The sequence below is a fragment of the Otolemur garnettii genome, unplaced genomic scaffold (assembly GCF_000181295.1).
Source record: "Otolemur garnettii isolate 467f Iridium unplaced genomic scaffold, OtoGar3 scaffold00185, whole genome shotgun sequence".
In the NCBI taxonomy this organism is placed as follows: domain Eukaryota; kingdom Metazoa; phylum Chordata; class Mammalia; order Primates; family Galagidae; genus Otolemur; species Otolemur garnettii.
The window spans coordinates 2,021,830-2,037,347 of NW_003852580.1; the positions used below are offsets into that span (position 1 = coordinate 2,021,830).

Genomic DNA, 15,518 nt, shown 5'->3' on the forward strand with positions numbered 1-15,518 from the left:
GTGACAGCTTGAGACTGTGTCTCAAAAAAGTAAAATAAAATAAAAAATAAAATTATATAAAAAAACAGTAACACCACCAGATCATAACAGGACATGGGAAAACTGGAGCACATGGGAGGTGCCTGTGGCTCAAAGGAGTAGGGCACCGGCCCCATATGCTGGAGGTGGCAGGTTCAAACCCAGCCCTGGCCAAAAACTGGAAAAAAAAAAAAAACTGGAGCACACACTGGTGGCAGGAACATAAATGGTCCAATGGTATCTTTAAAAAAAAATAAACAGCAACTGCCATGTAACCCAGCAAATGAACTCCTGGGCGCTCTTCCCCTAAGAATGAACATTTAGGCTCACACAAAACTTCGCAACAGCTTTGTTTTTTGCTTTTTTGGGGGGGGGGATACAGAGTCTTATTATGTTACCCTGCGTAGAGTGCTGTGTCATCACAGCTCACAGGAACCTCCAATTCTTGGGCTTAAGTGAGTCTCTAGCCTCAGCCTCCCAAGTAGCTGGGACTACCGGCACCCACCACAACGCCCGGCTAGTTTTCGAGATGAGGTCTCCTTGCTCAGGTTGGTCTCAAACCTGTGAGCTCAGGCAATCGACAGTCTGGGCCTCCCAGGTGCTGGCACTTCAGGCATGAGCCACAGAGCCCCGCCTTTTACTCTTTTTTTTTGATCAACATAATTTAAGCCGCAAAAGTTATCACTATAGGGTCAAGTGTGCTGTGAGATAATAAAAAGTTGAAAAGCACTGATACAACCACTTTAAGATAGAAAGATATTGGGTAACCCGTGAGGAGGAATCTGTTTAGCGCGTACTATGATGAGTAATAACACTGCTGATGTTTACTTTTCTGTGAGAATAAAAGTAACAAAAGGAAAGAGAGGCAGGGCAGCTCTTTGGGGGAGATATTCCCCTGCTCTCAGGAACCGCTGGCTTTTCTGCAAATAAAAGTGAAACTGCTACTCTCTCCCAGCTTCTTTACCGACTGGCCCGGGCGACAGGTGCGCGGGGGAGCAGGCAGCCCGCATTCCAACCACCTGTCAGATTTCGGAAATTATACCGAGTAAGCCGAATCCCAAACCTCTCTTTCTGCAAATCCGTTTACAGGACGTTCTGGACATGATGGAGCTGCAGACACGAGCGCGGAGCGGGTGACAGGGACCCCGCGGGAGAGTCTCGGCCCAACGCCGAGGGGCGATGCTGCGGGAGCCCACAGGCCGCGTAGAACCGGCGGTTTGAACAGGCCTTGGGCCTGAAAAGAGGCCCTGCGGCGCCCCTCCTGCCTCAGTTTCCCCGTCTCTAGGCACAGGCTGGCCGCACGGCCAGCGCGGCGGGCCCCGGGTCGGGAGATACGGTCCCCGGACAGGAGACATGATCCCAGCCCGGGCGACACGTTCCCCAGACGGGAGACCACGACCCCGACCCCGGCGAGACGACCCCGGGCGCTGTGCCCACAGCACTCACAGTACTTGATGACCGCGATGTTGACAGGCGCGGTGCAGGTGACGACCACCATGGACTCCTCCGAAGCCATGGCCAAGCAGCAGCATCCCCAGCCGCACAGCCAGGAGCAGTCTCTGGCCGGACCTCGGCGGGCTCCGCCACCTCACGCGTTGCCACGCGATTGGCCCGCGAGACCACGTGCTCGCGCGCCGACCAATGAGTGGTAAGCCCGATCCACGCCTCACCTCTCGGCCAATGGGAGGGATCGGGCGATGGGCTGCAGACTCGGAGCCCGCCCCCGCCGGCCGGAGAGCGCTCGCTCATCCTGCGCGGGGCGGGGCCTGCACGGGCGCGAGTGTGCGCAGGTGCGTGTCACCTGCCTTGGCGCTGGACTGCGGTGGGCACACTTCAGCCCGGGGTACTTTCCGGGGCTGAGGAGGCGCGATCCGCCGCCGAGAGGTCTGAGCACTTGGGGTGCTTGGGACCGAAGGTCATACGGCCCCCAGCGCGGCCCGGGCTCCCGTCGCCGGAGACCCCTTCCGCCTCCCGGGGTTCCCCCCTCATCCCTGCATCCCCTCTCGTTTCCTGGGCCCCCTGGCGTCCTCTCTCGCCCCCAGGGCCCCCTCCCCTCTCTGGGTACCTCCCACGCCAGGGTCCTGGAGGCCCCGGCCCGCCGCGAGCGAACCGGGAAATCCCCCAGTGCTAGGGCCGACTTGGTGCGTCTGAGATGGGCATTTTCAAATTCCCTCGCTTTAAGCTCCGCTTAAGTGAGGATTTTGTCATTTTTTTACGGTTGAAACGAGTTTACACGTTTATATGTACGTTGATTGTGATTGTGGTAAAATAAATATGAGTAAAGGTTTAATCGCGCAGTTCAGTGGCATTAAGTGACTGTGCAACCATTGCCACTGTTTAATTTCCAGAACTTTTCCTCATCCCAGATAAGTACTGTCCGCCTTGAACAGTAACTTCCTTCTTTCGTTTTCAAAATTTCATTTATTTATAAATAATTGTTTTGTTATTTTTGACACAGTGTCTCACTTTGTTGCCCTTGATAGAGTGCTGTGACTTCACAGCTCACAGCAACTTCAAACTCTTGGGCTCACGTGATCTTCCTACCTTAGCCTCCAGAGTAGCTGGGACTACAGGCGCCGGACTCTAGACCCAGACACAGGGTCTTTCTCTGGCTCAGGCTGGTCTTGAACTCACGAGCTCAAGCATTTCTCCATTCTCGGCAGTGATTATAGGCATGAGCCACCACATCCAGCCTAAACAGTGCTTTTTAAAACACAAAAGTGTATTTCTGCAGGAGAAATTCCTAGAAGTGGAATGGCTGGGCCAAATAGTACATACCTGAAGTAATTTTGGTAGTTGGGCAGGGTGCTCTCTGTGAAAGCTGAATCAATTCTTCAGCTCTCCCCTACAAAGTGCAATAGTGTGAGAGCCCACAGCCTGTGCCAGGACAGCCAATAGGCCTTGGGGTGGAAAAGGGTGTCTGTTATTTACTTTGCGTTTCAGATGGCTAGTATTTTCAGCATTTCATAAAAACTGGGGTTGACTGCAGACTACTACTCGAGGTCACCCCAGTGGTTTATATTCTGCCATGGTGGAGATGAATCATTTAGCTAAGCATCTGTTTGTGCTGGACACTGCTGAGTGGTTTACCTGTAATTCTGGCCCTTTGCCAATGTTGTTATTTATACTCAAAGTGTTACATATGCAGACTTATTTATATATTCTTTTGAGACACTCTCACTTTGTTACCCTTGGTAGAGTGTCATGGTGTCAGAGCTCCCAGCAACCTCAAACTCTTAGGTTTAAGCAATCCTTTTTTTTTTTTTTTTTTGTGAGAGACAGAGTCTCAAGCTGTTGCCCTGGGTAGAGTGCTATGGCATCATAGCTCACAGCAACCCCCAACTCTTGGGGTCAAGTGATCCTCTTGCCTCAGTTTTTCTATTTAGTAGTGACCAGGGGTCTCACTTTTGCTCAAGCTGGTCTCAAACTTGTGAGCTCAAGCAATCTACCCATCTTGGCCTCCCAGAGTTCTAGGATTACAGGTGTGAGCCACCATGCCTGGGCTTCAAGCAATCCTCTTGCCTTAGCCTCCCAAGTAGCTGGGACTATATAGGAGCCCACCACAACACCTGACTAGTTTTTCTATTTTTAGCAGAGACAGGGTCTTACTATTGCTCAGGCTGGTCTTGAACTCCTGAGCTCAAGGGATGTTCCTGCCTCAGCCTCCCAGAGTGCTAAGGTTACAGATGTGAGCCACCATGCCCAGCCCAGATTTTTAATTTTTAGGTGCCATCTATTAATTATTACAAAGCAAAAATAAGGGACTGCCTTTTATCTCCCAACCATATACCTTCCTAGCCCACACTCCCTGCATGGCTAAATCAGTTTTCCTTGTTTTTGTTATTAAGATTCTATAATTCACATTCACAGCTGAGCCAGGTAGCAGCACACACTGGCAATGTGCATGTAGGCAGAGGTATTCTTACCCTGTGGTGGACCTTAGATGAGCAGCCCCCCTAAAAGGGGACTAGATGCAGATCCCCATGCTGATGGCATTAGCCATGGCTGCCCTGAACCACTGACCCACAGGTAAGTCAGAAGTAAGTCATCACAGGCCTCTCTATTGAATAACTATGTGAAATAAATATTTCTCCAATTTTCATTTTTTGTGAAGTAGGTTGTGGGTCATGGTGGGGGGACAAACCGGAGGACAGGAATTTCAGCACACATGCCCACACATTCTGATTTGTTCCACCATCAAGTGTTTCAAAGGGGAGGATGTTAGGTACAGGGAAAATGGGGAGTAAGTTTGAAATTCAAGGCTAAGCGGCACAACTGGGGAACAGGCAGTTCCTGCCCACAATTCTGACTCAGATTTCCTTTTTTAAAAAGCTAAGTGTAGGATAGTGTTTCTCAAATTACAATGAGCACACAAGTCATCAGAGACCCCCATTGAAGCCTCTGCCTCTATGGCTCTGGTGGGGGCCAGAGACCTGCATTCCTAACCGGTGTCTGGAGACACTGGTGGAAACTGCTGGCCTGAAGGCCACACCTTGAGTAGGAAAGAGAGACGTGGTGTGCGTCTCTGAAGCCAGGCGACACTAACATGTCTGTGTACGTCACTGTGATGACTGCCCGAGCCTGACTTTGGTAGGTGTAGGTGGGTGACGCTACCTGGAAGGTGCTAGAGGTTTTAGGCAGACATATGTAAGTCGATAGCACAGGCCGGGTGGTGAAGTGTCCAGCAAGGTCACCGTGGTTGGCCACAGAGGCTGAGGGGCACCTTCCAGGCTGGAGGTCCCTGAGTCAGACTTTGAGTCACGAGGGAATTTAAGGGCACCTTTCTGTCCCTTCAGCAGATGTTCATCGTGTGTCTGCCACGCACTGGTGACCTGCTCGCTGTGGGTGCAAAGGCTGCTGCCCAGGAGGGAGAGAAATCTAGCATCCTGGGGCTGGCCCTGGTGGCTTTGTGCCTGAGCTGCTCACCGTGTAAGGTGTTTCCCTTGTCACAGGGATCGTGTGTCCCGCTCCCCTGCGCCACAGTGTCCCACATAAGTGTCTGGGGCTTGCATCCCACTGCTTCGATGAACTCCAGGACTGCCCAAAGCTCTTGGGATGAATGTTATTAAACCCATCAGAGAACAAGTAGATTATTTTCCAATGATGTAGGGGGAAAAAATCTACATTTACTTTTTTTTTTTTTTTTTTAGATACAGTCTCACTCTATTGCCCTCAGTAGAGTGCAGTGGCAGTGTCACACAGCTCACAGCAACCTCCAACCCGTGGGCTTAGGAGATTCTCTGGCCTCAGCCTCCTAAGTAGCTGGGACCACAGGCGCCTACCACAACACCCGGCTATTTTTTTGTTGCGGTTTGTCTGGGGCCGGGTTTGAACCAATCACCCTTGGTATATGGGGCTGGCGCCCTACTCACTGAGCCACAGGCGCTGCCCTACATTTACCCTTATTAATATAAATAAATATCAATAAGCTTTTTAGTGTTTGGCTTAATAGACATCAACAGTGAAGATGTAGGCTTGGCACCTGTGGCTCAAGCGGCTAAGGCGCCAGCCACGTACACTTGAGCTGGCAGGTTTGAATCCAGCCCGGGCCCACCAAACAGTGATGGCTGCAATCAAAAAATAGCAGGGCATTGTGGCGGGCACCTGTGGTCCCAGCTACTTGGGAGGTGGAGACAGAAGAATCGCTTGAGCCCAGGAGTTGGAGGTTGCTGTGAACTGTGATGCCACGCACTCTACCCAGGGCAACAGCTTGAGGCTCTGTCTTGGGGGGAAAAAAACAAAAAAAAACAGTGAGGATGTCCTGTGTGCTTCTGCAACAGGTTTTTGGCGGCGTCTGTGGAGAAAATCTGTACAGGCATCTGGTTGGAAAGGTAACTGGCTATCTTCTAATAGTAACTTGACCAAAACTCCACCATGTTGCTTCTTCAAGGTGAGCTGCCAAGTGGAACTTGAAACCCAACTATCACTACATGTAGCGTGTTCTGTGAGAAAGGAGGGAGGAAGCCACACCGCGGTACAGAGTCCCTGGGAGGACTGGCCACACCTTGACCATGCTGCCACAGAGCCCACGCCCCATGAACAGGGGCAGCAGGGTCGGTCCCCACTAACTGTCCTCCATTTCAGCCTCTTTCTGGCCAATTCAAAACAGCTGAATCTGGCTGGTCTGAAGGTGCTGAGGTATCTCACTCAATTGCTCATGTCAGGTGCAGAATGATCCTTCTAATCGCCCCCTTCCCACTGCTGCACTTGACTATTGAAACAAACAAAAAAAACAGTTGAATACCAAAAGGGCGCTACATGGATGAGAAGCACCCACTCTCTCTGCCTCATCGTCACCTCTGAAGGTGCCTGCCCTTTCAGGGAAGACAGGGCTGGGATTTGGGGCTATTCCAAGCTTCCCCCAGCCTTCCCTCAGGAACCTGGAGCTAGTGTGCTTGTGACAAGCTAGGAAGCTCTGATCCCCCATCTCTCCTGCCATCCGCAGGATATGGCCAAACCCAAGGTGGGCCCCAAGCAGGTGCCCAAGCAGTTGGGGCAGCTGAGAGGACAAAGATTCCATGAGGAGTTAAAGGTGGAAGGTTTTCCTAAAATTGGCAATTCTATGTTATTTTAGGATTCTAAGGATCTTTTTTGTGTTTACTTGACATTCTCCTGAATTCTGATATAGAGGTTAGTAGGATTCCCCTTCTCTAGACAAAGAAACCAAGGCTTTGTAGTGACACTCCCAGATAGGATAGAAAGACCAGGTGGGAATGCCTTCCTTCTGGGCCTGGTGAGGACACCTCTCATTTGCCAGGAGTCCCACAAACTTCCCCAGATCCAGTGTGGGAGAGGGAAGGTGCTGTCCCCAGTCCCAGCCCCTCCCTGAGCGCTGAACCTTGGCAGCCGAGGTGCTCTCTGGGGAATGTTCCGCCATCCGCAGGGCAATGTGGCCTGGAAACTTGTGTTCCATTGAACTTTGCCAGCGAGCTATACTTAGCCGCGCAGGCAGAGGCCAGGAGTGGTCCTCCAAGTATAGATAGTAACAAGTGGGCTATTTTCAAACATCTAGAGAACCCCCAGAATGTTCTGGGCCAAAATGATATTTATAGAACCTTTGGGCTTCTGGAAGCAAAGGCAATAACCTTAGAGCCTCTGGCTTTCAGGAGAGAGGTTTCTTTCAATAGGGTACCCATGAGGGCCTGGGTCACCCAGAGGCCTGCTAACCCTCACACACCTGTCTCCAGGAGGCTGTGCTTTTGCCTGAGTCAAAGAGCAGCAGAGGCCCATGGGCCCTTCTGATTCTTTCCTACCTGGGAGATGTCAGAGGACTTTTCCTGCTGTGAAGATGCCGTCCCCCCACCCCCCTTACAGAGCTTGTGCCCTTATTTTCCCTCTTGTCTAGAGACCTCACTGATTTCTTAGTCTTCTGCTGCCACCCAGACAGAACTGGGCTGCAGCCAAAACACCTGCTGCCACTCACTCAAAGCCTGGGGCCTCTGGGCCACCGTACCCCGACCTGGAAGACAGACTCTGACAACACACTGGGAAAAGTGTGGGCGTGCTGGAAAGCCTTCTCTGGGCAAGAAAGTGAAATGTGATGAGTAAAGATTTGGGTAGGAGAAAGAAGGTCACAGAGTAGTCCCTAGAGAAAGAGCCAGCCAAGCCATCTCACCTGGGGAAGATTGACCGATTCTCATCCTGCAGGTGTTAGGAGAGGACTCTAGAAATCCAAATTTTAAGTGAGCATCCCAGGTCAGGAAAATCAGGGCAGAAAGGTCAGAGCAGGGTGTCAAGGGTGGGCCAGCAGGCTGGGCAGAGGGCCTCCCCACAGCCAGACTTCAGCCTTGCCGACACTAAGTGAGTGTCCCCCACCCTTCCCGCTCCAGTCCCTGGCAGGTGCCCCTTTCCTCTACAGCCTCTGCCAACCCACCCTGCACTACCCAGATATAAATACGAGGCCATTTTCCATGGACTGGGGCAGAAGGGAAAACATTCAGCTCTATTTTAGGCTTGTGAATTCCCTCCCTTCAAGCCCAACAGGTGCAATAGCCTCATTTAGACATTGGGGCCCCAAAATAGAACACAATTTACAATATAGCTTCCTTTAGGCATCTGGATGCTATTAAAAAAAAAAAAAAGCCCTTCTATGAGACACCCAGACTTCAAATAAAAATGTTGGCTGGACCTCCTACCTTTTACCAGGCATAAGAGACCACTTAACCCCAGGCTGCCTGACCCCACCTTGGCCAAGGAGGCCCAGGTGCTGGCCTGTCCCCCACCGCTGCCCTGACAGGGGAACCAGGCTGTGCCTTCTGCCTCAGGTGACTTTGAAGTAAACCCCATCAGTTAGAATCAGCTATACCCCACAGTCCTGTGTAACCAAAGTAGAGGCAGAGGATGTGAGAGAGATTCCTCTCCTTAGCTCCGCACGAGTGCCTGGAGATGTGACTCTCACAAATCCACGTGTCCTCACTGTTTGACTGAATGGTGCCCCTCGAAATCTGTATGTTCATGTCCTAACTCCAGGACCCCAGGGCTTCCCCTGGATACAAGAGCTTGGCAGATGTAGTGGGTGAAGACGAGGCCATACCAAGGGTGGCCTCTGTCCAGCATGGCTGGTGTCCTCACAAGAGGATGGACAGAGACACAGGGAGAAGGACACAGAAAGGTGGGCGCAGAGGTGGGGGTAGCACTTGCTCATGCTAGGGAGAGCCAGGGATCACCAGACCCCCTGGAGCTGCCATAGGCCTGGAGCTGATTCTCCGGCTCAGTGTCAGGAGGAACCACCTTACCTAGACCTCCATCTGGGGCTGCCAGATGCCAGGACTGTGGGAGGGTAACTCCACATTGTTTAAGCTACCCAGGCTGTGGCCCTCTGTTACTGCAGCCCCAGCAAATGCATGCCTTGCGACGTGGTCTCCAGCCTGTGTCACACTTCCCTCAAGTGATGGCTGACCCCATGTTGGCTGTGGTCCAGGCCCAGGGACGTGACAGTGGCTTTCTCAAGGGTATTTTCAGTCTGCCAGCTCATGTGTGGTTTTCCAGGTGGTCTGTCTCTCAAGGTCACCTTGGTCAAGAGGAGCCCAAGGTTACACTTCCTCTGGGACTCCCTGAGGTCCCTCATGTGGGCGTTGTCAAGCCATTTGTCCAAGGCCCTTCAGCACCAGACCAGTGTTAGCCAGGCTGAACCTGCAGGTGGGCCCCCCAGGCCGGAACTATCATATGCGTTCCCTGAATATTCTCTTCCACAGACAGGTTTTGGCAGGCTCTGGGCAGCTCAGGAGTGAGAGGGGAGCCCTGGCCACTTGCTGGGCAGCTCTATTTCACAATTCAGGTGAAGGTGCCTAACTCATGCCCCTTGGCCAGGACCGGAAGTGCAGGCTCTGTCAGCAGGCCCGCTGTCCCGAGGGGCAAGTGCCCCTCCACCCCCCACAAATGCTTCCCTCCCCCTGCCGACCTGCCAGTGACGTGATCAGGCTCTGTGCTGGATGTCACCCTCTAGGGTCAAGCTGGAGACTCAGGGAAGAGAAAGCCCATTCCAGTGGGTGGGCAAAGGAGATGACACTGTCCAAAGGGGCAATAGGGGGCAGGATACCAGGTGGGAGGCTTGAGTGGAAGAAGCTAAGGCAGCTCAAGGCAGGGTGTCTTGGCAGAGGCGGCTGTGAGCTGGTGCATGCACCACCCCGTGCACAGAGACTGTGGTGTGTGGGAAAAGATGTCATGGGCACCATTGTGAAGGCTGCGCAACGCTGAGCAGTGCAGCAGAAGCACAGGGTTCTATCTTCTCAGGGGGAGGGGGCACCTGCCACCAGCTGTGCAGCCCACCTCATCTGTGTCTCAGCCTTGCCCACAAGTCCCCACAGGCCTGTGGCTCCCCCACCCCCAGCAGGCCTCGCTCCTCCAGAGAGATCACTGCTGGCCTGGTTGCAGTGTCCCCACTCTGAGAGGGTTTCTCACAGCACCAGGCCTGGCTTGTATTTTCCACCTACTCTGTGTTTGGAGAGTGGAAAATGATCCTAGAATCCATTTCCCCTGTTGACCCAGGGGACTGAGCAGGGCTTGGAACTTCAAAGGGAATGACAAGCAGGAGAGAGGAAACTTTATCACCCCACGATTTCCCAGGAAGCCAGCAGAGCACTGAGGCCCCAGCCCCAGGCTATGAGCAGGATGACTCCAGAGCTTTGGATCGGGGGATCTGACCCCTTCCCCACGCCCAAGTCCCCCACACGCTGCTCTTAGGCCCTGTTTCTTCTCAGAGAGTGTTCAGTCAGGGGGGTACACACGTGACATGGGATAGCTTGACCCAGGCCCACACCGAGGGCAGGTAGGGGCTGGCCGAGAGGTAGTTGTGCCTTCTGAGGGCATAGTACACGGATGTGCTCACCAACACGGCAAAACATTCACCTCGAGGTACAAAGGGACCAGGTGGCCCCGTGAGTCGGCTCGGGCAGGAAACATCCAATGTGAGTGACCATCTCCCACAGTCCTCAGCTCTTGGCAGGAGAGAAGCAGAAGCCAGACCCAGTTGACATGGAACTCTGGTCTTCAATTCAGGGACTGTCTTCCCCTACTCTGAAATTGGGCTCCGCAGGCAGACAGTCCTGGTGACCCCAGCGGCCCCCATGGGCTTCTTTGGTTCTGAAGGACACAGGAAGGGGAGATGCACCAAGTGTGAGGCTGGGCCCTCTGGACACCTGGCTCCTCTGGCCATACCAGGCCACATGGGGCTGCCAAGAGGGATGGCCCCTGGTTTCTGGGGGAGGACCCTCCTACCTGTCAACCACTCGCCTCTCAAGGGCCAGGGCAGCAGCCAGACTCCTCATGCCGTGCCAACAGTGACATGCGAGAGAAGGTCCTGGCACAGCCCGGGCATGGGTACCTCTTGGTGTCCGAGTGTGTCTGCAGATGTGCCCGCAGGTTGGAGCGGTCAGCAAAGGCCCTGCTGCAGTGGGGGCAGGTGTAGGGCTTCTCCCCTGTAGGAGGCACATGGAAGGACCAGTTAAGTGACCAGTGGGGGCTAGATAGACCTGAGCAAGATCCCACCTTGTACATCAATGACTAGCGCCTTCTTCCCCCCAAATGCCCACTCACACCCCAAGTGACCAAAGTCAAGACAGGGCTGTGCCACTGGAAACCTTCCTAAGACAAAGGCAGCTACGGTTGCTAGAGCCAGTACCGTCCCTGCTCCAGCCCCTGGGGCCCTGGGCTGCTGGAATCTGGATAGGGAAGCACAGGGGCCTGTGGCAGCTGCTCCAGCCACTGACAGGCGCATGTGAGGCCCAGCAGCTCCAGCAGAGTCAGACCAAGGGCAGTTCAGGAGCTACTTCTCCAGGGTGACAAGGACCTGGGCCCCAGGACCCCAACACGTGTAAAGAGACAGGTGACTGGAATCCTGTTTCCAGCCCTGCAGCCCTATACAGCCCTGATAGACATTGGCCTGAGTGCCTGAGGGGCCAGGACCAACTGCATCCCTGTTAGCTGGACAATAGCCATGCTCCTGGCCAGGTCACAAGGACCAAACCCTGGTAGGCTCAGGACCCTCTGGAGAAGGAAAGAGAGGCTGGTAGGGTGTCCTAAGAAAAAGTGTTGAAGAAAAGGAAAACCAGGCAGGATTTCCTAGGACCTGGAAACTCCCACCCCGTGTGACCCAGAAGATCCAGGTCTAAGCCATGACTTAGGGTCTAGAGGCCTTGAGATGGACCACCAGTCTCCCTCCCCATCTGCCTCCACCCCACATACCATGGTGGATGAGGCAACCTGGGCCGGTGGCCGGGGCATTGCCCTCACTCCCTCTTCCCTGCTTCTCCACCTTCCTTGTCCCCCTCTGCAGGTGCCCCGTTTCCCTTGGTCTCTCAGCCCCTCTCGATGGGGCATGTTGGTTCCCATGTCCTTAAATCTGAGCCTCTGGCCTTCAGCCAGGCCATGGGAACCCCCATGCCCCTCACCCCTGCTGCTCTGGGGCCGTAGAATGTAGACAGACCTCACTGAGGGCCCGCACAGCCTGTGGGTTGAATTGTGTCCCCTGCTAAGAGACAAGTCCACATCCTAACCCTTGTACCTGTGACTATGGCCTTATTTGGAGAAAGGGTCTTTGCAAATATAATTAAGGTAAATGAGGCCATTAGAGTGGGCCCTAATTCAATATGGCTTATGTTGGTATCCTTATAACCAGAAGGGAGGGACATCACAGGGGGTGGGGAGGTGGCCACGGGAGTATGTCAGTGGAGAAAGGAAAGATTGAAGCTATAAGCCAAGGACTGGGGGTGGCATAAGCAAGAATGACCCTCCCCAAGGGCCTCCAAGTGTGTGAGACCGGTTGGCACTTCGATTGGGGATTCCAGCCTCCCAGACTATGGTTTGAAGCCTCTCCCTCTATGGGGGGCCTTAATGTGGCAGCCCGGAGGCAGGAGCTGCACGTAGGGGTCTGTCCTTTGCCCCTGCAGTCAATTCCCAGCCCATGGCCACCCAACTCCCTGCCCACCTGTGTGGGTCCGGAGGTGGCCCTGTAGCAGCCAGGGCCTGGAGAAGGCCTTGCCACAGACGGCGCAGACGCAGGGCAGCGTGTGTGTGCGGATGTGCATCTTGAGAGCACCGAGGCTGGCGTACTCCTTGTCACAGTGCTTGCAGGAGAAGACGCGCCCGGCTTGTGCATGGCAATGCAGCTGGCGGTGCCTGGCCAACCCTGCTGGCGTGTGGTAGGGCTTGTGGCAGTCAGAGCACTCAAAGCCCCCAGGGGCTCGGGGTGTCCGCTCAGCCCTGAGCAGTTTTTCAGGGGCCCCATCCCTGTCTGGGCCCAGGAGCGGGGGCCACAGCGCCAGCAGCGGGGGCAGGTTGAAGTGGTTCAGGCTGTCTTTGAGAGGTATGCTGGGGGCCCGGCCAGCCCGAGGGTCCACCTGCCGGATTTCCAGCGAGTCTGGCCCTGGGGCCCCCAGAGCTCCCTCATGCAGTGGCAGGAAGGGCAGGGAGATGCACGCAATGGTGGTGGTGCAGTGCCAGGGCTGGGGAAGGTCACCGGGTGTGTGTGGGGCCGCCTCGTCAAGGGGGAGGGGCACCACCTGCCCCCCACAGGCAGAGCAGGCTCCTCTGATCCCTGGAAGGGTAGAAGGGAGAGGGGAGAAAAAATGTAAAGGTGAAGATAGAGCCCGTCACTCCCAGGCATATCCCAGCCAGGCTGTCGTGTGGCTGGAGGTGTTCAGACCCATCCCACCAAGGAGACAGAGGTGCTGGCAGGAAAGCAAGGGTCACAGCTAGAACCAGACCCCATGGTCTAGATAGCAAATCTCAGTTCCTCTCCAAAAACAAAAAAAAAAAAGCAATTATCTCATGGGAACCCTCATGTCCAGTAACATCAAACAGGCCCCAGGGGGCAGAGAAGCCTGCTGTCCACACCTTGGCTCTGGGCCTCCTGACAAGCAGCCCAAGCCAGCACCCTCCAGGCCCCCACGCCCACCCCACCCCCTGGAACTAATTAGTTTCCAGTCACCTGATAATCATCCCTGGCGTCATGGCTAATAATGTGGCTTGCTCACAAGCCTCTAGACCGCCAGGCAGCACTCACTCAGCTGCTCTGTTAACAGAGTGGGCCCACGTGTGGGGCCTGGGGTTCTCTGGCCTTGCTGCCTTAGGTGCCATCAGATTGACCCGACTTGGCTGTCCTCAGGGTTGTGAGCACACCACATGTTCACTCCAGATAATGGAAATAGCCCTCAAATAAACAGATCAGTTTGCAGGTAGAAGTTAAATTCTGGATTTCCCCAAAGCTCCAATCTCCAAACAGCTCTCCATCCCTTTTTTACTCCATATGTGTTAAGTCTCTGGACCTGTTTCTACCTCTAGGCGAAGGCTTTGGGCAGAGAGACACAACCCATAGAATGGAGAAAGTCTTTACAAATTAGATATCTGATCAGGAACTAGTGTCCAGAATGTATAAATAAGTCTGCAACTCAACAATAAAAAAATACAACTAAAAAGATAGCAAAAATGGGCGGCGCCTGTGGCCCAAAGGGGCAGGGCGTTGGAAGTGGCAGGTTCAAACCCAGCCCCGGCTAAAAAACTGCAAAGAAAAAAAAAATAGCAAAGATATTTCAACAGATATTTCTACAGAGAAGATAAACAAATAGTTAATAAGCATGTGAAGAGCTCAACACCATCAAGGAAACACAAATCACGGCGCAATGAGATACCACTTCAGACCCACTAGGGTGCTGAAATTTAAAGAAAAGCAACCAGACATAGCAAGTGCTATGCCAGGTGGAACATTAGGAAATGGGGAAAGCTCCCTCCTTCCACACTCTCCTGGCCTCACCTTCTCCCACCTGGTTTTCCTTATTATAAAATCAGCACATCAGCTGTCTGTCCCCCACTAGCGGTGGGGGCGGGTAGCAGTGACAGGCTAAGAGACAAAGTTCAAGAAAGTTCTGGAGAGACAACCTGGGGACATCCAGGGAACCCAGCCCCCCACAGCTTTCCTGGGGACTGTCTACAAGAGAGTCACCTTTTTTTTTTTTTTTTTGAGACAGAGCCTCAAGCTGTCTCCCTGGGTAGAGTGCCATGGCTTCACTGCTCACAGCAACCTCCAACTCCTGGGCTCAAGCGAGTCTCCTGCCTCAGCCTCCCAAGTAGCTGGGACCACAGGCGCCCGCCACAATGCCCGGCTATTTTTTTTGGTTGCAGCTGTCATTGTTGTTTTGGCGGGCCCGGGCTGGATTCAAACCCTCCACCTTAGGTGTATGTGGCTGGCGCCTTAGCCACTTGAGCCACAGAGAATCACCTTTTTTAACTGTCTCTAAGACCTGCCACCTCCCTGGCCCCAGGCTTTGCCAGGGAAAACAGGGGGCAGAGCTGTGCCAGGATGCCACTGGCCACGGGCTCCAGCAGGGCTGAGTGCTTCCTTCATTCACAGGGTCTGCTTGCTGCTTTATTCATTGTGCAGCCCAAAGCCCTGGAAGAAGACTTTTAAGTACCTTTCTGTCTTTCTGGGTTCCCTGCGGAGCCATAGGAGACACTTAATTAAAAGACGGGAAAGGGAGGCCCAAACCCCAGCACTTTGGGTCTATCCTGGTGTAACATCTTGGCAGAAGGAGGGTCCCAGGGCTGTGTGGCTCTCAGAAAGCTGGGGCTTCCGTGAGGCGGGTGGACACAGCTGCCCAGCTTTGCACATTATGACTGGCCTCTAGCAATTTTTTTTTGTGTGTGTGGTTTTTGGTCCAGGGCCAGGTTTGAACCCGCCACCTCCCATATGTGAGGGCGGCACTCTATTCCTTTGAGCCACAGGTGCCGCTCTAAGTAAGTTTTTCAAACTTAAAACTACGACCCAGGCGGCACCTGTGGCTCAAAGGAGTAGGGCACGGACCCCATATGCTGGAGGTGGCTGGTTCAAACCCAGCCCCAGCCAAAAACTCCAAAAAAACCCCAAAAAACAAAAGAACTATGAGCCATGTAAATTCAATTTCTCAACATATCTGTATCCGCATATATGTAACAGAAACAAAAAGGTCCTTTACCATTAGCACTGCACTCTGATAGTTTTGTTCTATTTTATTCTACTAAATTGCTGC

The 15,518-nt window shown here is 53.6% G+C and overlaps 2 protein-coding genes across 2 annotated transcripts in view; both read right to left on the reverse strand.

The window, feature by feature from the left end:
* Positions 1–1,582, reverse strand: part of MVD (mevalonate diphosphate decarboxylase) — an 11,772-nt gene extending 10,190 nt beyond the window's left edge. The window contains exon 1 of the mRNA XM_023507505.1: positions 1,061–1,582. Coding sequence (XP_023363273.1) covers positions 1,061–1,534 — 474 coding nt within the window. The 5' untranslated portion in view covers positions 1,535–1,582. The remainder of the gene's footprint in view (positions 1–1,060) is intronic.
* Positions 1,583–10,751: 9,169 nt separating this feature from the next.
* Positions 10,752–15,518, reverse strand: part of SNAI3 (snail family transcriptional repressor 3) — a 5,609-nt gene continuing 842 nt past the window's right edge. Inside the window, exons 2-3 of the mRNA XM_003800800.2 lie at positions 12,443–13,051; positions 10,752–10,934 (exon numbers count right to left, since the gene is read on the reverse strand). Coding sequence (XP_003800848.1) covers positions 10,753–10,934; positions 12,443–13,051 — 791 coding nt within the window. The 3' untranslated portion in view covers position 10,752. The remainder of the gene's footprint in view (positions 10,935–12,442; positions 13,052–15,518) is intronic.